The sequence below is a fragment of the Balearica regulorum genome, chromosome 11 (assembly GCF_011004875.1).
Source record: "Balearica regulorum gibbericeps isolate bBalReg1 chromosome 11, bBalReg1.pri, whole genome shotgun sequence".
In the NCBI taxonomy this organism is placed as follows: Eukaryota; Metazoa; Chordata; class Aves; order Gruiformes; family Gruidae; genus Balearica; species Balearica regulorum.
The window spans coordinates 18,360,255-18,386,484 of NC_046194.1; the positions used below are offsets into that span (position 1 = coordinate 18,360,255).

The 26,230-nt window shown below is 35.9% G+C and overlaps 1 protein-coding gene across 4 annotated transcripts in view; it reads left to right on the top strand.

Annotated features, from left to right (window-relative positions):
* STAG2 (STAG2 cohesin complex component) overlaps positions 1–26,230 on the top strand; it is a 79,064-nt gene that overhangs the window by 50,239 nt on the left and 2,595 nt on the right. For 3 of the 4 annotated variants that reach the window (XM_075763577.1, XM_075763579.1, XM_075763578.1), the window contains exons 9-33: positions 2,199–2,272; positions 2,387–2,510; positions 3,668–3,766; positions 3,864–3,943; positions 4,485–4,592; positions 5,434–5,545; positions 6,150–6,267; positions 6,968–7,071; positions 7,938–8,030; positions 8,214–8,303; positions 9,384–9,587; positions 11,141–11,211; positions 11,601–11,688; positions 11,792–11,872; positions 15,000–15,092; positions 17,391–17,565; positions 17,942–18,081; positions 19,243–19,344; positions 21,527–21,675; positions 22,193–22,321; positions 22,656–22,861; positions 23,297–23,486; positions 23,567–23,680; positions 25,248–25,374; positions 25,711–25,788. In XM_075763577.1, coding sequence (XP_075619692.1) covers positions 2,199–2,272; positions 2,387–2,510; positions 3,668–3,766; positions 3,864–3,943; positions 4,485–4,592; positions 5,434–5,545; positions 6,150–6,267; positions 6,968–7,071; positions 7,938–8,030; positions 8,214–8,303; positions 9,384–9,587; positions 11,141–11,211; positions 11,601–11,688; positions 11,792–11,872; positions 15,000–15,092; positions 17,391–17,565; positions 17,942–18,081; positions 19,243–19,344; positions 21,527–21,675; positions 22,193–22,321; positions 22,656–22,861; positions 23,297–23,486; positions 23,567–23,680; positions 25,248–25,374; positions 25,711–25,788 — 2,949 coding nt within the window. The remainder of the gene's footprint in view (positions 1–2,198; positions 2,273–2,386; positions 2,511–3,667; positions 3,767–3,863; positions 3,944–4,484; positions 4,593–5,433; positions 5,546–6,149; positions 6,268–6,967; positions 7,072–7,937; positions 8,031–8,213; positions 8,304–9,383; positions 9,588–11,140; positions 11,212–11,600; positions 11,689–11,791; positions 11,873–14,999; positions 15,093–17,390; positions 17,566–17,941; positions 18,082–19,242; positions 19,345–21,526; positions 21,676–22,192; positions 22,322–22,655; positions 22,862–23,296; positions 23,487–23,566; positions 23,681–25,247; positions 25,375–25,710; positions 25,789–26,230) is intronic. The other variant, XM_075763580.1, reaches the window with a different exon arrangement.

The window sequence follows — 26,230 nt, forward strand, 5'->3', positions numbered from 1 at the left end:
TTCTATAAAAAAGATAAATGTAGACTCATTAAAAAAAAAATTCAGATAGTGCTGTCTTAGTAAAGTTAGCAAGGAAGACTGCAATCAGTAATAGATAATTTTTTGTTGCATTTCTCGACTAGTTTCCTAAACTGAGCTCAAGCATGTAACAAAAGTTACCATACGTTGACTGTTTTTGACTTCTAGAGAAGAATCTTGGGGCAAAATACTGCTCTGATGATGTCAGTACCCATCTCAGCAGAAAGTGTGTTTAAAAGCTTTAGATAAGGTTCTTTCTTCTACAGAAAACACTATCAAAATTGAAAACGCAATCTACTGTTATTTTCTTTCTTTTTGTGTAAGAGAGACTTGCTGATTCATTGCTGACAGTGCTGCGTTATTGAAAGCCCTAATTCATTCAGGTTTAAGTGTTTATTTTTTGGGGAACTGGTGTTCTGGGGTGGTTTTGTTTTGAACATTAGCAATAACCTTCTCATGATCAGAGGAAACATCTCACCTTTGCTCTTTGAATTTTCTGCTGTTATCTGTTAACATTTTTACTTTATTGACAATTCAGATGAACAAACAACTTCTTTGTCTTCTGTTCATCTCACAAAGATCTTGCAGTTGGAGACTGATCCCTTAAATGTAGTGCTAGATGTGTGTGCAGGACCAGTACTATTAGAAGTAAGATGTAGAAAGACAGAAGAGGCAGCAATGTGAGAATCAAGACTGTTCCCAATCTCAGTTGCCGTTATGTATATTGGCTTTTAGGATTTCTTACGAGCTTTTCTAGTTTTCTTTTTGATTTTCTGTTTTTCTTGTACTAAAGTAAACTTCAAAGTAACATGCAGTTGTTGGTCTGATTTCAGGTTTTGTTTCATTTATAACACAGCCTTATCTAGTACTAAAATTCACTTTGTTGATTATTTTTGCATGTCTTATTGTTTTGAATTTTTTCCCTCTTCCTACTTCAGAGACTACTGTGGGCAACTGTTAGATTTAGGCCCAGAACATGTTAAATATTTTGCTTTGTTAGTCCTTTTCTCCTGCTGCCTAGCCTTTCTATTCTTATTGTATTTCCTTATGGTTTTTCCTTTCTTCCATAAATTCCTAAATCTTGGGATGCTATGGAAATTGTTCATTCTTGGTGTTTGCCTAATCTTCTGCAGGAGAGGTCCTTTATCTCTTGTATCCATTCCCCTGTGCACACCTCCTAGCTTCCCCCCCCCCCCCCCCCCCCCCCCCCCATCTGGGTGATATCTCTGGTGGTTTCTCTGTGGGGATTTTTGGGCAGTTTGGGGGAGTGGGGGTTTTTTATTTGACTTCTGGTTGTTTGGTTTGTTTTGTTTGTTTCTTTTAAATCTGGTCCACCAAAATAGCAACTTCCTCAGTCCTTGACTATTCTTAATAACATTGTCTCAATTTGTTCTACCTTTATAGTTCAAACTGCAAAAAGAATATGCCTGTCTGCTGATAATAGTTATTTTCAAATCTTTTAATCAACTTTCTTGCACTTTCAATGGAAATAGAATTTTCCGTTTAAAACATACATATATCACTTTTCAGCTCATTTACATGTTTTGTGTTTCTGTTGTTACTCTGAGACTAGATTTGTCTCCTACATTATTTTTCATCTCTGTATTCTTAATTTTTTTCTGCAATACCTTACTCAGTTTCTGCATTTTTTTCTCTCTAATGGATGAGGAGCAAAGAGATATTTAAAACAGACTATATGCTGCTCATGTAGCCATTTGCAAAGTTCTTCATCGGTATCTTGTCTGTTTAGATTATAAATTCTTTAGCGTACAGAAAAGACTCTGTGTAATGCAGTTCACGTGATTTGGGTATATAATACACGTCTGTAAAACCATAGAAAGCATATTAAAAATTGGGCTGAACATTGGGCTTAAAAAGCTACTAGAAAATTAAATCAAGTTTTCTTATAAATAACTTAAGGAGCTTGCAGAAATCTAAGATGTCTTGTTACAGTTAAAGGTCAGTTTTCCAGTGGTCAGAATTACTAAAATTTGTATGCTGTGGTGGATGCAATTCCTTAAATAATAGCATATTGTTCTGTGAAACAATTTGTGAATATTTGAGGAAAGGATTTAATGGTCACATTTAAAAATGTTAATTTAGTTTGTCTAGCATCAGCACCATCTGATCTGACTGTAAAAGTGCTGCTCACTGTTTATGTACTCTGTTCATTCTTTCAGCTTCAGGAAAATCAGGATGAAATAGAAAACATGATGAATGCAATATTTAAAGGTGTTTTTGTGCATAGATACCGGTAAGTTTCTCTTCATAAGTAATTTGTAGCTCCATTAATTTATTTTGGAAGCTGGTGACAAGTTATTTCTAATTACTCATCTGTTTGATCCTATTGCCCCACTTCTCTCCACAGAGATGCAATTGCTGAAATAAGAGCTATCTGTATTGAAGAGATTGGAATATGGATGAAGATGTACAGTGATGCCTTTCTCAATGACAGCTACTTAAAATACGTAGGGTGGACTATGCATGATAAGGTAAGCTGCATTGAGGAAAAGGAACGCAGTCATGTAGTGTAACTCCGCACTTCTGGCTGTTGATCTTGTCAGACTAGGTTCTGATCTCTTAACTATTTTAATCAGTCACTGTTACTCTTTTCACTCAGAAACAGTGGTGTTTCAATGTATATGTGTGTATATATAAAAGACTTGAATATTTTGAATGGTTTTAAAGAGTATATATAGATTTTTAAGGAACTGTTATTTGTAAGGAAATGCCTTTTTATATTTATTGCTGATGCAGACTTCTACTTTATAATACTTAACTAAAATTAATGCATTTCACATGGAATAATCCCGTTGTACAGCCTAACACTTTCTCTGTTTTGCCAAGTTAAGAAGCTTTTTAGCATTCTCAGCTAGCTCTAAAAACCATGGCAAAAGTTCCCTTTTGTGCTGATGAGTGCCTTGAGCTGTTACTTACAGCTAGAGATTATTCTCTGCTTGGAGTGGTCAACAGATAGAGTTTACAAATACTCCTGGATTCATTGAGTCAGCACGTTGTCTGAGCTCTGGCATTGGAGACCTCAAGCTACTGAACTTGAAGTGAAACAAATGAGGGATGCTCACTCATGCTGTGCTGTTCATCGGTTTGGTGTCAAAAACCAATAACCTCTGGCAGTGGGGTGATAAGCAACTGCATGAAGTTGGTTGTCCTAGACTTTTGTAAAGTATTTCTGTATCTGTACCTGACATGTTCTCTGCTAAAGTCAGTCTTGTTCTTCAGGAGGAATATTTTCTCTGTGTCTACTTGGTAATTCTGATCTAACAAGAGATGGTCCTTAATGATGTTGCCAGTTTTAATTTAAATGAAAAGAAACACGTTGAATTCTACTTAAAAATATCTTCAGCATTTAGAGTACATCTTTAAAGAATGAAGCAAGTGTATTTTGACTTAGATACTAACTGCACTAAGACATTGGTTTGGGTTTTTTTTCCCATCTCCTTCATTGGTGTGTTACAAACAAGGACATATTCTTATGTCATTAACATGATTATTGATAGTATACCTTGACAATATTTAATCTTTGTCTTTGAATTAATTCAGACTGCAAAAGAAACTTGCCTTGTGTGATAGGAAGATCACATCTGTATCCTATACTTGACTTTTAATCCAGTTCTTAATTTTATTTTAGCAAGGAGAAGTAAGACTCAAATGCCTAACTGCTTTGCAAGGGCTTTACTATAATAAAGAGCTTAATTCCAAATTGGAACTCTTCACCAGTCGGTTCAAGGTTAGTGTAACTTCATATTTTTAAGTACATACGAATTTTTTTTAAAGTTGTATTACACTTCTTTCCTCTTTGAAAATACTTTCTTTTGTGTTCTTAGGATAGAATTGTGTCTATGACTCTGGACAAAGAATATGATGTTGCAGTTCAAGCAATAAAATTACTCACTCTTGTTTTACAGTAAGTACATGTATATCTCCTTATCTGACCTACAAGAAATATTAAAACTTAAAAGTATTTCTCATACCTATGGGCAAGGATAGCAGCTTGACAGAATTCAGATAATCCAAAGTCTAGAGAAATATCTACGCATTTTACACTCAAACAAATTAGAATTTCAAAAGTAACCCTAGTAGAATAGTGCTGTTTCTTATCTACCCACAGTTAAGTGTATGTGAAGGCTAATAACTTAGAATTCATCCTCCCTAATTTGAAGCTATTGTGGAATATTTGAACTGAATAAATATAGGATGTATTGAACATTACAGAGTAGTTCAACTTTTGAGCATAACCTTCTGCCAAATGTGCATCAGTAATCTTTGTTTAGGAAGACTTTGGAACAAGCCAACTTGTTTTGGGTTTTAGGATGACAAATTGAAGGAAAAGATGTAGATTCTCTTTCATTTCCATCTCCCTCATTAGGAGGGACTAATACTCTCTTGACTCAGTTGTTTGGTTTGTTTTTTTTTTTTTCTTTCCTTCTTCCCATCCCCATCCCCAGGAGTAGTGAAGAAGTTCTGACAGCAGAAGACTGTGAAAATGTCTACCATCTGGTTTATTCAGCTCATCGGCCAGTAGCAGTTGCTGCAGGGGAATTTCTCTATAAAAAGTAAGATGGAGAAATTATAGTTAACTACTTGTTCCTGTAGATTTTAGTGTGTGCATTAATACTGTGATGCTCGTTAGTTTTTGTCAAGAAAGGGAAAAACTGAATAATGAAGTGACCTTAAGAAATAACTTACAGAAAAAGAAACACTGCTGTAGTTTTTTTAAATGTTGTAGTTTTTCTGAATGGGAAATAGTAATTTTGAAGGCAGCGCTTTAACAGCTTGTACCTACAGGTACTATTACAAAAACATTCCTGTGTCTTCTCCTTTCCCATCCTTCCTGTGTTCCGTGAAACATCTTAAAATCCTCATGTAGTTTGGTACCTAAAACTTGTGCTTGCATCATAACAAGTATCTTCCCATTTGCAGTTCCTTCCTCCCCCCGTTGGCTCATATGATCATTTCATAAAGTATTTTTTGTTAGAAAAAAAAATAATATTTAATACATATCAGGTGTGTAGGGAAACAAAATAGAGTTTCCATCTAATACTTTTCAGACCTTCTTCTAGTATTTATTTGCTGCTTAAGGTCTCATGTGGGGAGGTTCACAAGATGTAGTTAGCTAAAGAGGAGCATGGGACCTCAAGCACCTGCAATTATCACTGATGTTTATAAAGCACTTTGTTATAATTGTGCGTTTTACTGGAAACAGTCAGTGAAATGCCAACTCGGCATATATGAAATTGTTCAAAAGATACTTGTCCCAAATTACTTCCTTTTAAAATAAAATGGGGAGTCAAGCAGCAAGGTCTTAAGTGTGTGTCTGTAAAAAACAGTACCTTGATATGAATTGACTGTGGCAAGGGTAGTAAGAAACTCATCCTGAAATAATTTTTCTTTTAGGCTTTTTAGCCGCAGAGATCCTGAAGATGATGGAATACTTAAAAGGAGGGGAAGACAAAGTCCAAATGCTAATCTTGTGAAGACATTAGTGTTTTTCTTTTTGGAGAGTGAAGTAAGTTGAGTTTCAGGGATATCGTTTATGTGGTGTGTGGGGTTTTTTTTAAATTTTTTTTTTTATTATTATTTAATGTTGGTTTTGTTTTCCCCACTCATTGGTTAATAACCATGAATCTGTCCTGGTTTTCCTATTATTTGAGCAACCTGGGAGACAAGACTGTTTTGTGTGGTTGTGTTTATTTGAAGGATCTGTGCAGTACATGGTGTTGAGACAGGCTGTGAGCTCTACTCTTCCATCATTCTTCATGCTAATATATAGGTGGAAAGAAAATGTGATTTAGGAGATTTATAAGGGACACACCCTGCGTGCGCCCCCCCTCCCAAAAAACCACCAAACCGCTGCAACACCACCACCACCCCCTCCCCCATCCCTCAGGTTCTGACAGATCTCGTAGCACTAGGCTTTGTAGCAGTTGGTCTGGATTCATCTTTTTAGGTTAATTGGGGAAGAAAGGCCTCTGAACCAGAGAGCTTGCAAAATGTTCTGGTTTTTTTGCCACAGACAGGAGCCAAGCAAGAAAAATACCCTATGTTATAGCAAGTTCTGTAATGAACTTTATTGCTGATAAAGAAAAATACTTAATCTGTTCTCATTTTAGTTGCATGAACATGCTGCTTATCTTGTGGACAGCATGTGGGACTGTGCAACAGACCTCTTGAAGGACTGGGAATGTATGAACAGTCTTCTGTTGGAGGAGCCTCTCAATGGAGAAGAACGTAAGAGATTTTTGTAGATCTGTCTTTATATTGGTTGCTATGCAGTTTGTGTTAGTCTTGATTTCTAAGTAAATGTTTATGAGTCCCTATATATTCTCTATTTTTACATGACTATAATAAATCACAAATACTAATTATAAAATGTGAGGAAGACTAGAAAGAGATCACTTCTGTGGTGAGACAGAGAACAATGGTGGGGAGAAAAGAGGGAATAAGCATGCAATTTCCAGTTGTCCTGTTGTTCCACAGGTTCAGGCTGCACTTCTGGCATTAGAGAAACAGAGTTGCTTGTGAAACTGGTTCATTTATTGAGTGTTAAAACTACCCTATGGAAAAATACCATCATTTCTTTAATGACAGTGAAACGGAACAAACCCCCTGGCATGATTCTGTAATTCATAGGTGCTAATAAATGGATCTCTGAAAAATGAACTAAAATGATTATAAAACTTAGTATTTGTTTCATCCTGTCCTGTGACTCATCCAGTGGTATTCCCTCCCTTTTAAATATTTTCTTGTCTTGTTTTACAAGGTGCCACCTCCACCCCTGGAAATGAGCTATTGGCTTAAATGTCTTTATTTTTTTCTTAACAACAACAACAGAAAAAACACCCACCCCATATATTTTGATCCTTAGATACTAGTACTTGTGGAAAATGAAAAATCAAGCTTGTATTAACATCTGTTTCTTAAATTTCAGCTTTAACAGATAGACAGGAAAGCGCACTGATTGAAATAATGCTTTGTACAATTCGGCAAGCAGCTGAATGTCATCCTCCTGTGGGAAGAGGAACAGGGAAAAGGGTAGGAAGCAAAAACCTACTTGTCTAGAGATGTGGGAATGGCTGTGTGGGGACAGTGTGAGAAGAAGGAAAAGGTTGTAGGCTGTTGCTGCTGAAGGGACTGAATTCAGAAATTCAGCTTCGGTCTCCACAGCCTCCCGTATCTGACTGTTCTGGCTAGTGCACTTGTTCTGGACTTCGGCATGTGCTTAATACTGTTTGGACTACTACATTTGTTTTTACTCTTAAAGGTAATACAAAATTGATTTTGAAAGAAGTATTGCTTGGAAAGGAGAACAAAAATAAATTTTTGGGAAAGCTAAAACTACTTGCAATTTTTAAGAGCAAAATGAGGGAAGGGAATATACTTCATGGGCTCTTTGGAAAGAGACAGTCCACCAACTGGCTTGTCTCTGATAATATAAGTTTAGGCAGCACTCTCTTAGTGCAGCATTAAGCAGGGAAGGCAACTGCTTTCAAGACTGATGCAGCTTTTGGTAAGAAACCTGTTAGGTACAGATTGAAAACTTGCATGAAGATCAGATTAACATAGGAATGAGTAAATACTAAATATCATAAGCAAGCTGAAAGGTTTACTGTTCTTTCATTGTCATGGTATTTTTTGGCAGGGAAGGTAAACCTTTTGTTGTAGGTTGTCACTTCTGTTTTCAAGATAATCTCAACTGTATTAGGTGTAACTTTGATTTGTGTTTTTTGAGTGCTGATTTTTTTTTTAATTGGCCTCTCTTTTTTTAAAGTGATAAAATATCACTGATATTTTATAGTGATAGTAGAAGGTCTCTGTACCTAATTGTCATTTCATTAATGATAGTGAAACTTTACACCGGAACTTCTAGTTATAAAATCCTCACAATACCAATATTTTAGGTGCTGACAGCAAAGGAAAAGAAAACGCAGTTGGATGACAGAACAAAAATTACTGAACTTTTCGCAGTGGCACTTCCTCAGTTGCTAGCAAAGGTAGGTTTGATTCCCTTTTTTGCTGATGGGCTGTTGGTGAAATGTTAACTAGTTTCTGTAAACAACTGTACAGCTTGCGCAAGTCTTCATTGTTCCTTGTTAGTCTTTATTAATAATTGATCTATAACAAATTGTGTTGTCCAAGACTTTTTCATTTAAACTTTTTTCATGTCAATTTTACAGTATTCTGTAGATGCAGAAAAAGTCACCAACTTATTGCAGTTGCCACAGTACTTTGATTTGGAAATTTATACAACAGGGCGATTAGAAAAGGTAAGTAACATTTAGTAACACTTAACACAAAAGGAAAAACCCCAGAATTTCGACTTAGCCACTGGAATTTGTCACCATTGTAGGTGCAGTTTTTTATGTAAGCAAGACTTTATTTATTGTAACCCTTAATGAGAATGAAACTGGAACTTCAGAGCTGTGGCTTGCTGCTGTTGTTAAAAATACTGAAAGTCCGAGTTTTCTAAGGCCTGTCTGGCAAATTTTAACAGAGAATCTTGCCAGTTAGATGAACTTTATGCAAGAGCATTTATTGCTGGGTTATGGTCATGTTTGAGGTGTGCTGCCTGAGAGAGAAAGCTTGTAGAAATAGCTGGGTAATTCTTTTTCTGATCACTGAAACTAATAAATCACCATCATTGCATGAAAAAGGGGAAAACTATCAGATCACAAATGATGTAGTTACTGCTCTCATCTTATCTACTATGACGATGAAGTTAGTCTAAGCTGTTCTCGACTCTATTTTCTCCTTCTCAGTCGCATTATTTTGCTGTATTGTGAAGCAAGTAGCTGGAAATCTTTAGGGTCAAAAAAGTAATAAAATAATAAAATGTTCAGTTGACAGTGTAGCCGGGCAGTGACAGAGCAGCAGTGAGCAACTCAGGTTGAGAGGAGGCATATAGGAACAACTGAAGTTGGTTTCAGTGCTGACACTTCAGTGTTACGAAATTATAATTGAAGTTTTTAAGACCATGTATAAATGTTTGTGTAAGTGGGAGATAAATGCCTCTGTGTTGTTCAGTTGTCGTTGCAAATTCAAGTGTTAGATAACACCATACTGACAATTGCAAATTTTTAATGACTTTTTAAAATGCATTGAATCTTTAGCCTTTGATAAATTCCTACTTAATTTTTGCTAAATAGATTTTTAATTTACCCAGAAGCATCACAGCTTTCTAGAAGTGTGTTGAGTTCTGTATCATAGTTACAAAAGTAATAAATCTAATTTCTCTTTTAAAATTCCTTAAGGTTTATTAAAAATACATACACATGCGCATGTGTGGGGGTGTGTGTGTATATATATGAATACTTTTTTTTTCCCCCCGTGTCTCTTCTTTCTTGTAGCATTTGGATGCCTTACTGCGACAAATCCGGGATATTGTGGAGAAGCACACGGATATAGATGTTTTGGAAGCCTGTTCAAAAACATACCATGCTCTGTGTAATGAAGAATTCACAATCTTTAACAGGGTTGACATTGCAAGAAGTCAGTTAATAGATGAATTGGCAGACAAGTTTAATCGACTTCTTGAAGACTTCCTGCAAGAGGTATTTTAATGTGCAAGATCAAGTTTTCCTGCCCCTGTAAATGTTCCCAGTATGTTTTTCTGCCTTCCTATACAAGTCAGTGAGTTAGGGATGGGAACTCACCTCTTACTTTCAAAACTGTTCAGTCAAGCACAGTAATACACCACTATCATTGCTGTGATTATGTGAACTCAGGCTGTTCTTTTATATGAGGACAGTGAGTCTTTAATTTTAATCTCCTTTTGACAAGTGTCTTTTGGGAATTTGAGATAAGTTTCAGATAAACTATGAAATTATGTAAACTTTTCACCTTTAGGCTTTGAAGCTCGTGTTTTTGAGAGATGTAGCATTGTAATTCCATTAGGATTCTCCTCAGATGTACTAGTGTTGCTCGTCTTGCCTGTGATTGCATGTTGCTGTTGATAAATATCAAAGTCTCTAGAAAACACTCCCCCTCCCTTCCTGAATGCAAGCAGATGCAGTTAATAGCTTAAACATCACTTTGTTCCCACACGGTGCTAATCTGAAGAGTGAGGATTTTCTGATACAGTATTTAACTTCACTGTGTGGGATCTCTGACATTCAGACAAAATTTGTTTCTCCTCCTCCTTGCCTGTGTTAAGGAGCATGGGAAGTGTCTTTTTGATGACTTCATTCACCACACTTCTCAGATGCAGACTTATTTTATCAAGCTTTACTCTCGTCCCTCTTTCTTACTGGCCTGAAATAGGACTCTGCTCTAGAAACCCTACGCATATGTGGACTGTGTAAGAAATGTGCCTAATAGTCCATTTATTTCTCCCTTTATGAGAAAAAGAAAGAATGAGAGGTAAATCAAGGCAATGAAATAAATGTCAGACAGTTGAAGGAAAACAGCAAATACTCCAGTAGAAGTGTTGAAATCTGTAGTGCTTTGATAAGGTTGTGCAACTCCAGAACAGTAAAACGCATTGGACTTAGAGGATCTCTGATACAGTGAGGAGTTTCTGTGACCTTAAGTAGTTTATCCTATGTACTTAACTAGATACTTTTTGGACCATTCCCTTTTTACTCCTTTTCTTTCTCCAAATGCAAGTTTGTCAGAACTTGTGGGAAAATTAGAACAAAACACTTCCCTTACCTCTCTGAAAGACTTTTTTTCTGTGATTAAAGTAAGATTGAGATATTGACCTGTGGCCCATCTAGTCCAGTATCTATTGTCTGACAGTGGCCTCTGCTGGATTCTTCAGAGAAAATTGAAGCACCTACATAATACATTGTATTCCACTATCCTAGACTTCCTTTTTTCTTTTTTTTTTTTTCCCCCTTCTCCCTCCTCCCTGCCCCTCTCCCCCATTTCTCCTCCTGCTGCTAATGATTTCTAAACATGAACTACTTACTGCCTTCTCTCAAACTCTAACTCTTCTAAAAACAAATGTCATTGATAAATAATTTAAATGCAGTTCTTTCTGGTTGTTGGCTGGGTTGGGGAGGCAATGTTTTGAGTCTCAGTGGTTGGGTTGGGTTGTTTTATCTGAAGTTCCCTGGTTTGCTTAGCATACATTGCTTGGGATATCTGACTATATGATTATTAGGGGGAGGAACCTGATGAAGATGATGCATATCAAGTCTTGTCAACACTGAAGAGAATCACTGCTTTTCATAAGTAAGTGCACTTCTGCAGACATCTGTCAGAGTTTGTGGTGGTGGAGGGTTGTATTTGTTTATTTTTAATTTGATATCTCTTTAATGCAACTTGAAGGGTTTTTTGTTTAGTGTGATTGAGTCTCGTGCAGAACATGACGCATTTTGAATATATGAAGAAATATATACAAAAATTGTTCTGGGTTGTTTGGTTTTTTGTTTTTGGTTTTTTTTTTTTTTCTTTTTTTCTTTGGTATTTTTTTCGTGTTGTTGGGGGGTGTTTTTTGTTGGGGTTTGTGAGGGGCTTGGTTTATTTATTTTGGACCAGTTAAGCTTTTAGTGGTTGTTAGCATCAAATTGCAGAAATGGTGTTAGTTAAATTACATCTTTGCTTCATTTCTAATACTTCAGTGCTCATGACCTATCAAGATGGGACTTGTTTGGCTGCAACTACAAGTTATTGAAAACTGGCATTGAAAATGGAGACATGCCAGAACAGGTCTGTAGTTAAAATGTGTTCTTCAGGTACAGCAATAAGTAGCTTTTGTTGCTGTCTTTTATTGGCCTTTGTCATCTAATGTGTTTTTCCCTTTTGATTTCAGATTGTTATTCATGCACTGCAGTGTACTCATTATGTAATCCTTTGGCAGCTAGCAAAAATTACTGAAAGCAGTTCCACAAAGGTATGCCTTGTTCCAGTTGTATTAGTAAATAAACATTTGTATATACCTGCAGTGTCATCAAGTGGGAACCATGATGGAATTAATTAAGATTTTTTTTTTTTATACTGGTACCTGCCTAAATCTGCATTTCTAATAAGTTCTTCAGAATTCATAGTTTTAGTAGTGGAATGCTTCACTTATAAACCTAGTATTTCTCTAAATTTTTAGTTTTTCTTATTTCAATGTCAATACTGTGGTTAATTTGACAGAATTTTAAAGTAATTGTAGTAAATAAATGCAATACCTATTAGCCTAGCACAGTAACTATGCTAAGGAGAGGTAGAATACCAGTTATAAAACACAGTATAGTCTCACTGCTCTGAAGTAGTTGGTTTGAATTTGTTTGCAATCCATGAAGTATCAGTGACAAGTCAGTGAGATAGAAGAATTTGCACACTACTATAGTATTCTTACTTTGCTCTTAATCAGTCTTTTAAATGTGTTGTTAAATAAAGGCATGAAAAGATTAAGTTAAATTTCAGACTTTCTCAGGGAATAATAAGAGGGCCTGTTCTGGTTCTATGTATAGTAATCTTGAAGGGCAAAGCTCTGTCAAATGTCATCTTTCTAATTTCACTTCGAGAAAAATCTTGGAGGAAGGGTTAAGGTTTCTTGTATCCACTGGACAGCGTTACTTAAAGGGGGTGATTAGGTGGTTTGCTGTGCGAGCTGCCTAATGAAAGATGTTTTTTGAAAGACTAGACAGTATAGAGTGGGGTTCATAAGTGCTGAAACATTTTAATCAGTTCTTTAACTTAAAAAAAACAGTTTTAATCAGACATACTTTTTCTGGAAGCCTTCTACAGTCCTGCAAGAAGGGTACTGTGCTCTTTCACCAGAAATTTGTGCTGGAGTTGCACTTTGTTATTGGAGTTACTGATAACACATCTTTTATTTAGGTCAGAGGTGAAATAAGTAAATTCTTAAGTTTTTTTTAAACACTTTGATTGCCGTACTTGTAATTAATTTAAGAAAAAGAAATTGTAGGCTTCTGTCATAATTTACTAGGGAGAAAACAAAGACAACTCATGGCATCAATAATCAATAAATTTAATTTTTAATTAATAATACATTATTACAATAAACTTAATGTTAGGATGTATAAATTTTTTCTTTTTTCTTTATTTTAGGGTGTGGTAGTATGAGCTTCTGGTAGATACAGGAGTGAAGAAGCGTGCTATGTAATTTGTACTAGTGGCTTTTAGAATACCTTTGTGAGATCATGGTGGTTTGTTTGGGGTTTTGTTTTGTTTTTCTTTTTTCCTATCATGTTGAGACTTCATTAGTCCAATGAATAGTTTCGGCCTTACTGATTCAGTAAATACAGTCAGAAGATCTGTTAAATAATTGTGACCTTCTTCAGCACTGGCTGTGTAGCTAGTTTACCATCTAGGTTTTAACGGTTTTTAGCATTTCCAAACCAAAAAACATCAGATATGAAGCGGACACATAGATTGTTGAGAACCGCTTATGTGAGTGAAGGATTTGGAGGCTTTGTTAGCTTACTCTTTAAAGGGTAAACAGCAGTCTTGAGTTTTTTGTAGTAGTGATTAAAGCTTTATCACAAGCCTCATGGCAGAAGCTGAGCTAAATACTAGTAAATTAGGTTAGAAATGAAGATTAAGTTCGCTATTTTGCAGTAAAATATAATTTGTAATACTTTCAAGAAGAATGAAAAAACCTTATTTGAAGAGTGGTTTTTTATTGAGACTTATTTTCTGCTCCTGTATAATAAAATTCAGTAAATGAAAGCTTTCATAGGTTTAACTTCTGAACCACAGCTACTTTATTATATTTAACTGCTTGACTGCTGCCAAATATTCCAGTTATGTACAGCAGTTCCATTGTTTTCTGTTGAATGCCAATGGAACATAACAGCAAAGAGGTTAAAGCACAGAACCAAAAGTGACAAACGTACTGCGCCTAAAGATTTTTTGTTGTTGTTGTTCTGTGACAAAATTAATGCCTAACTGCGTGCTGTTTGTGAACAAGCTGACTAAGTATGGGAGTTAGCTTCATAATACAGGCTGCTAAAATAAAAGACTACATAAAAAGCTCAGTTTTTATTAAAATTTAAACGAATAATTCTGTATAAAGGAAATATTCCCATGTGTAATTCTCTTAACATCAGTATAGTAATCTGAATAGTCAATGTTGAGAGAAAAGGTTTTCTGCAGTGAAGGTGTTCTAAAATCATATTATACTTAAACTCATAGTCAAGAAGCAGCTGTTGCTTTTCTGATTCCTGTTGAGATCAAATGATGTGTTGTACCAATGTCTTACCTGCTTTCTTGAAGGGAAAGACTTGTTTTGGTTTAGATTGCATGGATAGTTTTTAAACTTATCTCAGGGGTATTTCTTCTTTGTCTGATACTTTGTCTGCACTGATACTGGTTACACAGTTGGTCTTTTGTAATATGACTTCCCCAGTTCTACATGGGCTAGAATCTTCACATGATTGAGTAACACTAACTCCGCTGCACATGCGGATGGTATTTGTACCAATTTGATACTTCTATTTGCTCAATAATCTACTTTTCTGGAAGTTATTGCAACATTTAAAAAGCTACGCTTTCTTCAGTGGAAGAGAGGATGAAAACCCTAACTCTCATCTGACATTTTTTTTAACTCACTGCTTGTAGATAAATTAAATAAAATAATACCACGTAGCCATGTCTCTTTTAGTTATAAAACGCTACCTAAAATCTTTCCTCTAGGTTGAAAATACAGTTATTTTAAAGGGAAAATGCTTTATGCTCTTGTTTGGGGTTTTGATTTGTTTGTTTGTTTTGGATTTTTTTTTTGGGGGGTGGTGGGGGTCTTTTTAGGTTTGGTTTTGGGGGCTTTTAATAACAACTTCACTATTTTCATCCCAACTTCCATTTTTTTTTTGTGGTACACAGGATGACAAAATTGAGGAAACTGCTACTTGCTATTTTTATTTGTAATAGTGATTTTTAAATAATGCAGTGGACTTGAATGTTATAACTACATACAAGGTCTGTGGTGGATAGCTCTGAAAATATGTACACTAAATGTGACTAAAATTTAAAAAAGCAAAACTTAAATGAAATCCTTCTCTTTAAAGGAGGATCTCCTACGTCTGAAGAAGCAGATGAGAGTGTTCTGTCAAATCTGCCAACACTACCTGACCAATGTAAACACTGCTGTTAAGGAACAGGTTAGTGACTGTTATTTATCCTTGTAGTCTTCTAATGTTGTACTTTTGAAATTGTTGAAAAGTTTCTCTTGCTAATATTTTTAGCACTTATGTGGGAATGTGGTGTGTCTTGGATGCTTAGGCTGTGACTGCCTTTTGAGTGTGAATACACACTGTACTTGTGTGCTTGCCCTCCTTTAGGTAATTTAGAATTAGGAATTCAGAATCAATTTAGACCTGATTTTTTTCCTACTAATTTTAGGCAACATAAACTTTTACTCAAAGGAAGGTTTGTTTTGTTTCTTTGAACAACAACTGGGCAGGCGCACTTTAGAAGCCTTCTGGTTTGTAAGTTAGATGGGAGAGTTCCGTTATTCTAGCTTACCAAGCTCCAGCGGAGCTGATGGTGGTTTCATAGGCTCAGAGCTAGAAGAGCTAGCGGCAGCTATTTAAAAGAAAAAAGTTATTTTTTTAGTTCTATCTTTGAAAGCTTTTGCATTCCCACATTTATAATATGATACATATGTGCCCATCCGCTCAAGACCTGTGAATACAACTTTCCTCCTCTTGCTGTAAACCTGTGAGGGCATACAGGGGCAACTTCTCTCTCTGTTCCCTGCACCATGATGCTGCATACAGAATATGTTTTTCAGAGACCCAGGATTCTGGGGATCTCTGAATCTGGAGAAAAAGAATAGGTACTTACCATGAGTGTGTGTGTGTCTATATATGCACACGTATGCACTGTAACCTAGGGGATTTTACTGCTGGGAAGTGGTATTTCTTTTTAGTGGTCACCCTTAGGTACACTTGCACACTGGTGAATTGTTAACAATATTGTTTAGAGATATTTGAAGGCCATTCTGGCAAGTAGTTGAAAGCCTCAAGAATGATGTACTGCTCAGAAAAGATGGGAGCAGTATTCATTTTATCAGTTTTATAGTCAGTCCCTCATATAGTTGTCCTAAAATATGTAGTTAGTTAGTACATGCAAGTAGTTCCTGACATTTCAGACAGGAGACAAAAGTCCTGGCTTTGTTGAAGAAAAATGCACACATGAAGGTCTTGGGAGTTGTTATTTTTTTCTTCTGTTTCAAAAAGAATTGAGACATCATCTTAGGAAATATGTGTCTTGAGTTCTGAGGGTAACAGGGTCAAAGGAAAAGGTTAAACTGTAAAGGCTGAGTTTCTTCCAGTCTGTGGTCAAATAGTTCTTTAGCCAGAATACTCACAGGAGTTTCAGGTTCCAGTGAACAGCACAAGTTACTAATAGCAGGATTAATTCTAAGTAAATGCCTTCAACAACCTTTAGAATGCTAACATGAAAAAAATAAAGTATCTCACTATGGGAGAAGGACCAAACTATCTTCTGGGTATGCTTTTTAATTAAACAAATAAAAAGCCAGGAGTCTTTTTGCTGCTAAAGGTAATAACCTGGTTGAACTTGAAGTTGGAAATCTGGCACACTGAGTGACACAACTGCAGCTTTTGAAACTCTTGCTATAACAAGAATATTGCTGGAACTGAATAGGCATTTTCTTTGTCAGAGAGCGATCTAGTGTCACAATCACGAGGTGTAGGTTGTGAAAATGCAAGTAACAAAAATTACTGAAGCTCTGACCAGGTCTCTCTAAAAGGCTCTATAACTCTCAGACTCAGGTGAATGCTCAAGCAACTAGAAGTGCCTTAGTTACCTAGAGTACAATAGACCTGGTTCTGCTTTCCTTCTCTAATCTCGTGGAAGGTCACAAGGGACTTAAGTATTTTTGTGACCAGGAAATTAGTAATATTTGCTTTGAGGAGTTAGAGAAAGATCTGTTCATTAAAATCGAAGTACTTAAGAGATGAGAGTCAGAGAGAGGAGCAGTGCTAAGCAGTGTGTTGCCATGGTCTGTTAGTTTGAAGAATGTCAGTCTAGGTACCACTGCATTTGAACTTTCCAGGGAAGTGGAGTACAGGCATTTAAATCTGATGTCAGATGTACACGTTAGCAAAATGAAGAGGTGGTTGCTTTTCAAAAACAATTAAAAAGAATTAAAAATTAAAACAATTCAAAACAATTAAAAAGAAAAAAGAGACTGTGTGACAGTTGATGTCCACAAAGTTCTCTAGTGACCTAATGTAGTATCCATCAGGCAGAATTTGGGAGGTTCAGGCTCCTTGTGTTGTAATCTTACAATGTTTGGCCTGTGTCGTCGTTTAGGAATGAAGTGGTCTGTGTATACCACTGGCCTCTAAGTGTGTTGTTAAGTGGAAATACATTATTCCAAATAAAATCCAATTTCCAAGCAAGCATTTACTCGGGTTTCTCTTTCATAGGCTTTCACAATTCTCTGTGATGTGTTGATGATCTTCAGTCATCAGATTATGACAGGAGGGCGTGACATGTTGGAGCCACTTGTTTACACTCCTGATTCTTCATTGCAATCTGAACTACTTAGTTTTATTTTAGATCACGTCTTCATTGATCAGGATGACGATAATAATAGTGCAGGTTTGTACAAAACTTGTTTCCTTTGTATTATTTGCCTTCTAATTAATGTGTTTGCCTATGCTTTTTTTTTTCCTGGCATTGAGAGGTGTGCATGGGCACAGAAGTAGGTTTGACTTCTAAATGTCAGTAGCCATTAAAGCTTTTTATGTTTTGGGGACATGTAGGATAATAGTGGTAAAGGTTTGGGTTAATAGGCACAAATACCTATGTTTCTGTATCAGGAAGAGAGACTTGTCGGTGGGCAATGAAGTACACTGCCATCAGAATTGAGATTTGATTTTCTGAATCCTGATCATTAGCCCACATCACTTATTTATACATGCCTAAATATGAAGTATTTAAACCCGACAGTTTTCATGATCTGAATTCTTTCTAGATGGACAGCAGGATGATGAAGCTAGCAAAATTGAAGCATTGCACAAAAGAAGAAATCTACTTGCAGCTTTCTGTAAACTCATTGTATATACTGTGGTGGAAATGAATACAGCTGCAGACATTTTCAAGCAATATATGAAGGTAAATTTGAAGCCTAGTAGTGATACTTCATAAAACTACTAGAATACAGTAGCTGTGGATTTTTTTAATTATTACTTATTTTTTACCTTACCTAACTGATGCAAAATATGAAGACTTCAGAACTCTGGAGTTGGTAGTTCGTAGGCCTTTAAAAGTTCTTTTTCCATAAGAAAGGAAAAATGACTGATATTAGTTCCATAGTTCCAGTGTGGGGGTAGCGGGGAGGGAGGAAGGAGACCTGATAATTATTTTTATGTTGTTTTTAATAGCTTTATTTTTTATCCTGATGGATGGTATGTTTTTAATTGAGTTATTAGTTTAGCAGGCCTTTTGAGTCATCGCAAGATCAACTCCATGATGTCTAGCTTTTGTCAAATAATTTCAGCTTAAACTTTGTAGAAGGGATGGGTGGGGAGTGGGGAATAAATGTTTTTGTGAGTTTCACCCACCTCCTGCATGCAGGCCCCCCTGATGTGATCTTTATATCTGTTTCTATCTTATTTAAATATAAAAAAACCTCCTCTTGGCTCCTGGGATTCACAGCTGCACAGTAATACGAGTTCTCATTTTGTGAACGTGATAAAGCTTTACTCCTTGGTGATTACCTTAAAAAAGAATTAAAATTTGGGCAGCCTGCTTTTGTGTGAGTGCCCTATATGTATTTTGAATTTCTACATAACTAATTGGGTCTTTATTGAACCTGAAGAACTGAACAGGCAGCTGTCTTCATTGGAAAAGTTATGACTGTGAAGCTATAAGTGCTTTCTTTTAGCAGAGAAAATAGAAAACTCCCCACCAGAGTTATAGGAGTTACTAAAAAGATTAGATTCTAATCTTGTATCCTGAAGGGGTGAACACATGTCATTAACAAATGTGTCATGACCTTGAAGATAAATAGGTCATTCTGCCTGTAAAGTAATACTGATGACAAGAATGAAAAGAAGTGGATATACTCTTCCTGATTTGACTTTTTTTATCATTTTGCAGATGTCTTAGGATATCATTTTGATGATGTAATCATGAACATGTTAGGTTTTTTCCTTTGAATGTGTTCAAATTTTTTTTTGAAATAGCAATTCTTAGATGATGTTTTCTGAAGAATTCAGTAATGTCAATGTTTTAAACTAAAATTGAAAGTTAACCTTTTTTGTTTTTTCCTAGTATTACAATGACTATGGTGATATTATTAAAGAAACGATGAGTAAAACAAGACAGATAGACAAAATCCAGTGTGCTAAAACGCTTATTCTTAGCTTGCAGCAGGTAAGAATTATTTACAATATTTCTATGCATGGAATTCCGTACTGTAGATCGCCTCTGGTTGTTTAATAGCTAGTCTGAGGTATTAATGAAGAAATCCTTATGGAAGGTAGGGATAACTTGTTTCATTTTAGACCTATTTTTCTGCAACTCCTTGAAAAACTGCCACAAGTCTTCCTGTACTTACCAAATATTGTGCAACAAAGTGTGATAGGCCGATAAATAGAGAGTTGAATGTAACTCTGTGATACCTTCTTAACTTTAGTCAAACAATGGTTTGAGCCACATATTCAGAAACGTGTTATGAAACTGTGAAACCCTGCCTGTGTGGTGGGGTTTTGTGTTTTTGATTGGGGAGGGGTTTTTTGTTTGCTTTGGGTTTTTTGTTGTTGTTTTTAAAAAAAAAAACTATTCTGAGAAGTAATGGGAAGTTTTAGTAATTCAGTATTTCTTAATGTTTGGTAGGGGCTTCACCCATCTTTGAAACTAAAACATGATTTAATGCTCTCTTCAGTAAATGAGCTTGTTTGTGTGGAGACCTGATGAATTCAGTCGAGGTCAGAGTCGGATTCATCTGCTCACATGAACCATCTGCATGAATCTTATTTACAGGATCAGAACAATAAAGCCATGTCTCTGCAAACCACTGTAATCCAACATAGATCTCTGCTATTGTTGAAAGGAAAAATGTACCCCAGTTTGTCCTCTCGGTCCCCACATCTCTTGGTTTTGCTGGGGGTTTTTTTGGTGGGGGGGTGTTTTTGGTTTGGGTTTGGGTTTTTTTTGTTTTGTTTTTTTTTGTTTTGGTTTTTGACTAGAGGTCATAGAGCCACATAGTCGATATAGATCCAGGTATTGATCCTGGTCAGAACTAACCAGAGAGAGTCCTTAATGAAGCCCCTAAGCTGGCTTATCTGTATGGATTTTGCCGATACAAGGGAGGATGAGGCCTTTCCTTTTGATAGCAGCTTGACATTAAGGAGCTGATGGAACTGCAACATAAAATATGCAACTAAATGCTCTTATGGTTTTTGCTGACATTTCACTAGAGTTCACAAATTTTTGTGATATTGGGTAAATGCTATCCTCCTTAGTCTCTTCTATCTCATGAATAACCAGCCCCTTGTATTTTAAAGGGCGAACAGAGGAAGCGAATGTAGTAAGTACAATTATACATGTAATAGGGAGGCAGTTACACGATCCTAATATGGCAATAAGAATAGTAATGTGAGATGACCCAGGTGTTATAAAACAAACGAACAATAAAAGCCCACATGTAAAGTTAAACATGTAACCAGCATTTTTTCCAGGAAAACTTCTTAAAATGAAACCAGTGAAGAAATACTAGAAGTGATAGTGGATAAAGGGAATAACTAGGTTGCAGTGAGGTACACCAATATAAAAGTACGCAACTATGGGCCAAAATGTATCTATAAATGAAAAGCTAATGTTCATAGCCCTAACAAGCATGGTTTTGGTTTATTCTGTGTTATATGAGAGCGTGAAGGATGAGCATATTGGACACAATTAGAAAAGAATAGAAAAATTGACTGTTTAAGAGAATTACAGTCAAATTCAGTAGGATGAAAAAAAGATTGATCAAAGAAAAAAATAATTCTAAAGTTCAGAGTGTTCAGTGTTGCCAACTGTTGATGAATAGTTAAAAGGTTTATACTCAGTGGCAAATTTCCTGGTCTCTTTGGCAACTTCCCTGAAGGCATTTTTCCATTTTAGAATTTCTTCATTATACTCGTATTTTGAAAAGATACAAAAGACTGAACTAGAAAGTAGTAGTTTGACAAACTGTAATGGTAAAGACCAGGTGAGAATTTACCTCATTTATTTCTTCTCTGTTAGTGTACGTATCAGGGAATCCTACAACATTTTAATATTCTCCACTCTAGAACACCTCATTTAGGGAAGTGCTGAAATCTGTCATCCAACATACTTAGTTTGATGTGTACTTGGACAGCGTGCATTTCAAGGATTAACCCTGAAGTGCAGAATCTTCAAGAGTAGTCTTGACTTGACTTTCCTAAACCTCCATGTTTGTCTTTTGGGGTTGTCAAATTAAGAAAAAAAGTTGTAAAACACTTTTTTACTGAAACTTAGCTCTGTGTCAATTGGTCCAAAGTTTGGCATAATCTTTTAATACATGAAAATCTCCCTTTTTTGTTTCATACAGCTTTTCAATGAAATGATTCAAGAAAATGGTTATAATTTTGACAGATCATCACCAACATTCAGTGGCATAAAGGAACTTGCTCGACGTTTTGCTTTAACGTTTGGACTGGATCAGTTGAAAACAAGAGAAGCTATTGCTATGTTACACAAGTAATTGTGTGCTTTGTATTACTTCCCTTTCTATAAACACTTCTTGACTAACGTTAAAAATATCTTTTCAGTCTTTCAAAATCAGCTTGTTAATATCAGCGCTAGAGATGATATAGCCCATTTATAAATTAGATGACTGTAGTTTTGTCCCTGAATTAAACCCAAATGTTAAATAATGTTGATGTTCTTCAGCATCATTGTATAAGCCTGTAAATGATAGCAGTGTTGATGCTATCATGAAAAAGTATTTTTACTGTCTTATCCATAACGTAAGAACTGACCCACTTCACTGTCAATGGTGGTCATTTTGGCCTCCTGCAGAAAACTTGAAGTGCAAAGTAGAAACATCGTGACAGAAAGTGCGTGCAGATGCAAATTATGAATAGTGTTCACTTTTTTGCCAAAATTAGTACTTTCGTGGCGTAGAGGAAAGGTGTTCAGTTTTGGTAGCTCCCAGTGCTTGGAACTTTTTCTTTAGTTTGTGCTTTATGTGACTGAGTTTCTAACTTTTTCTTAGGGATGGCATAGAATTTGCTTTTAAGGAGCCTAATCCACAAGGTGAGAGCCACCCACCATTAAATTTGGCATTTCTTGATATTCTGAGTGAGTTCTCCTCCAAACTTCTCAGACAAGACAAAAGAACAGTGTAAGTATTTCCTTAATATTCTTAATGTTTATAATGATAACCATAAAAGACATGCATCTGAATAAATACGCGTTTGTGTGTATTGCATTCACCTAAAGTGGAATCTTTGGCACATCAAGATAATTTTACACTGATGCAGTCAAGTATAATTGCAAATGGTAAATTGTATTTATCTTTGTTCTCATTTTATGGTGGATGAACAGAAATCACATTCAGGCCTTCTTGTTAACTAGATGAGGAACATTGACTCTTAATATCAGTAGTTAGTTATCTTGACATGTTAACATCTTGTTACGGATATTTGCATCTTTGTAATTATTTTTTCCATTTAAAGGTATGTTTACTTGGAGAAGTTTATGACCTTTCAGATGTCCCTACGAAGAGAAGATGTGTGGCTTCCTCTCATGTCCTACAGAAACTCTTTATTAGCTGGTGGGGATGATGATACTATGTCAGTGATTAGTGGAATTAGTAGTCGAGGATCTACAGTAAGAAATAAGAAGACAAAACCAGCAACAGGGAAACGGAAAGTACCCGAAGGTAGATCTTTTCTCATCTTAAAATTTATTAGAGAAGATATTCGTATAAATTGCACATGTTGATCCCTATTTGTTAACTTGAGTGAATTTGTATGCTTTATTGGTTTGTTTTTTTTTTTAAAACAGGATAACTTCTGTGCATGTATATGTCTTAGTGGGAGAACTATTCATTTGAAGAGTCTGAATAACATAACACTGATTCACAGAAGGAAATAAAGGCATTATGCTGCATTAAGTCACAGAATACAAAAGTATTTTAAATGCTCTAGCCAGTGGTTCTAAATCCAGGACTTGTAGGGGACATGTAAGACTTTGTGGCAAAAAGTAAAGAAATTGATTCTCAGTAAGCAGAAAGTCCATGCATGTAAGTCATGTCTAAACATCTGATTTTAGACTAGTTTGAAAAAAATCACTGATGTCCTTTGATTCCTTCTAGCTGAAGAAAGCAGCAGTAGTGACAGCATGTGGCTGAACAGAGAGCAGACAATGCACACACCGGTCATGATGCAGACACCTCAGCTTACTTCCACAATAATGAGAGAGCCCAAGAGATTGCGACCTGAAGAAAGTTATATGGGTGTCTATCCTATGCAGCCTGAACACCACCAAGCTCCGCTCGATTACAAGTATGTAGATGAGTAGGTCTGCTTTGTGTTAGTGTTCATACACAAAACCATGTTTAAAATAGAATAATGGTCTTTTTAAGCACGCAAGTAACGTGGATGTTGGCTCAAAGGCAACAGGAAGAAGCCGCGCGACAACAACAGGAGAGGGCAGCGATGAACTACGTCAAGCTGAGAACCAACTTGCAACACGCTATGTGAGTGAGATGTCCCTTCGGTGGTTGGGGAGGGGGAGGGTTTATTAAATGCAGTGTTACTTCTGTATCTTTTAAGAGGGATACGTGTTCTGGTTCTTGAGTAGTGTTTTTCTGTGTCTTAAACTTTTAAGTTGCCTTAGAAGAGAAGTGGTAAAAGTGCATGGTGATCCATTTAGCAGAATATATCTGTTTGATTTCTAGCTTATTTTTGAACTTAAATTTGTAGTGAGCTTTGTAAAAAAGGAACTGATTGTTGAACTGAATGCTATCTGTGGCAGATACATACAATCAGTACAACATGTGAAACATGATCTTTATGTATTCCTAACTGCAGAATCATTTTTAGAAATAGAACACTAGAAATGAGTGTGAAAATAGGTGTTCGATGTGTGAAGCAGAAAGTTTGAGCTCAGTTTAATTCTATTTCTTTCTCCTTTGACTTCTGAGCTGTAAGTTTAGAGTTCAGCTGCTTTTTTTATGTTAAAAAACTTATTCCTTTTAAAGAAACTGCTGTCTTCAGCATGTCTGTGATTGATACAGATTCTGTCAGACCTAAACTGACGCCATAGTTGAGAAGAATCCTGTAGTGCCAGTTTTTGTAGAACTTCCCAACCCAAACACACAAAAACCTTGTGAAGTCCTCCATATTGTGAACAAAGATGAAGACAGTCTAATGTTTCTTTACAATAAGAATGTTGTCCTCTGAAGGACAACATTCTTATTGTAAAGAAACATATTTACTTCACTGTGAGTCATTGCATGTGCATTTTGACATGCATGCTAATGAAATTACATTTCAGAGCTAGTTTAGCTGAGGAGGGGAAGACAAGTTTTAGAAGTTGGCTGCTTTAATGAAGACTGTGTGGTTCTACAGAAGAAAAGTACAAGTTGTAAACTAAAACCACGGACATGCGTATTGCAGAGCTCTACATCTTTCCCCTACTTGTTTTTAATTCTCTAATACTAGTACTTCATGTAACATAGTTTCAGTGTTGGTTTTTTTTAATATAGTGACACCATTTAGTATAATTAGAATGACTCCTTACTTTTCTGGTAAGATCTGATGTTGCATGTAGAAGTTGTGAGGAAAGAGGATGAAGAACTGTGTGGAAGTGTCTGAAAACGAATTTATGCATCCACTGCATCGCAAAGATGTTCTTCCTTGCCTTGCCATAAGGCAGGAACAATTTTTCTTTAGGTGGCAAAACTCAACGTTGTTTCTCACTTGAGTATAAATACTTGCATGGAAACCTCTTAGTTAGGTGGGGTTTTGATCTGCTTATCAATTCCCACAGCCTCTCAGAATACCCATTTAGAGATGTACCACAAAGTTCCCTAAGTTGATCTTTGTAAGTTGTTCTCCCTCGCTCTCTTGCCTGGTATTTAGCCAGCCAGAAGGCACTTTCTTTAAAAGTAGTTATGCATTTGTTTAATGACTTAAAATCTTTTTCATCTAATGGAATTTTCATTTGTTGGCAGTTCCTTACTGAACATTAGCTTTTTAAATATTCAGATAAAACTTAACTTTATTGAGTGCTTAGCAGTATGCTTTTTCTTTTCATTTCAGTCGACGTGGCACAAGTCTAATGGAAGATGATGAAGAGCCAATTGTTGAAGATGTGATGATGTCATCAGAAGGGCGGATTGAAGATCTCAATGAAGGCATGGATTTTGACACCATGGACATAGACCTAGTAAGAAATTTGCTTGTCTCTTTGGTGGATTTTGGATTTGTATTTCTGCTTTTAAAGTAGAATATTTGAATCAAATTTTCCTTTTGGTGCAATAGAAAAATCATTCTGGTTGATCTCCGCATTCTTAAGTGGCTGTGCCACTGTCTGTGTGCGAGTGCCGTCTGTTCAAACTACCATGCAAAAAGCAAGAACGCTTCCTGTAGTAATAATGTGAGAGATGAATGTTTATCTCCTGTAAATTCTTACCTCTTGAGAGTTTAGCTTCATTTATTACAGTTTTTAAACTTCTTTTTCCTGAAATTACTATTAACATGTTTATTTGCTTGCTTTCTAAAGCCACCATCAAAGAACAGGAGAGAAAGAACAGAACTAAAACCAGATTTCTTTGACCCCGCTTCAATCATGGATGAATCGGTAGGTTAATTTACATAAGAGGAAAATAATGTAAAATCTGTCTTGAAGTTACAATACTCTCTTTACATTTTAAATTGAAAGAATGCAATTTTGAGGTTGTTTTCATTAGCTTATTTTGGCAGACTGATAAAGTCAGTGAAATACTTTATGCTGTAATTCAGCTTCATAAATTCTAAGTTAGTCAATGTTCTTTGCAATTTTATAGGATTTTTGTTCTTAATACTTTATATGTAGCTATGTAAAAATCAAAAGCCTTTGAATCTGAGAAGAAAACACATCTGGTATGGAAATGACCCTTGCAGAGGTTGGTAACAATGAGCTTTAAAAAAAATAAATAAATTGTGCATACACAATATTTAAGGCAAGTTTCCTGCTGTGATGAGCTTAGTTGAATGACTCTGATGTCATTACCAATTGTCAGCATTGGATGGTTTGCGGTTTT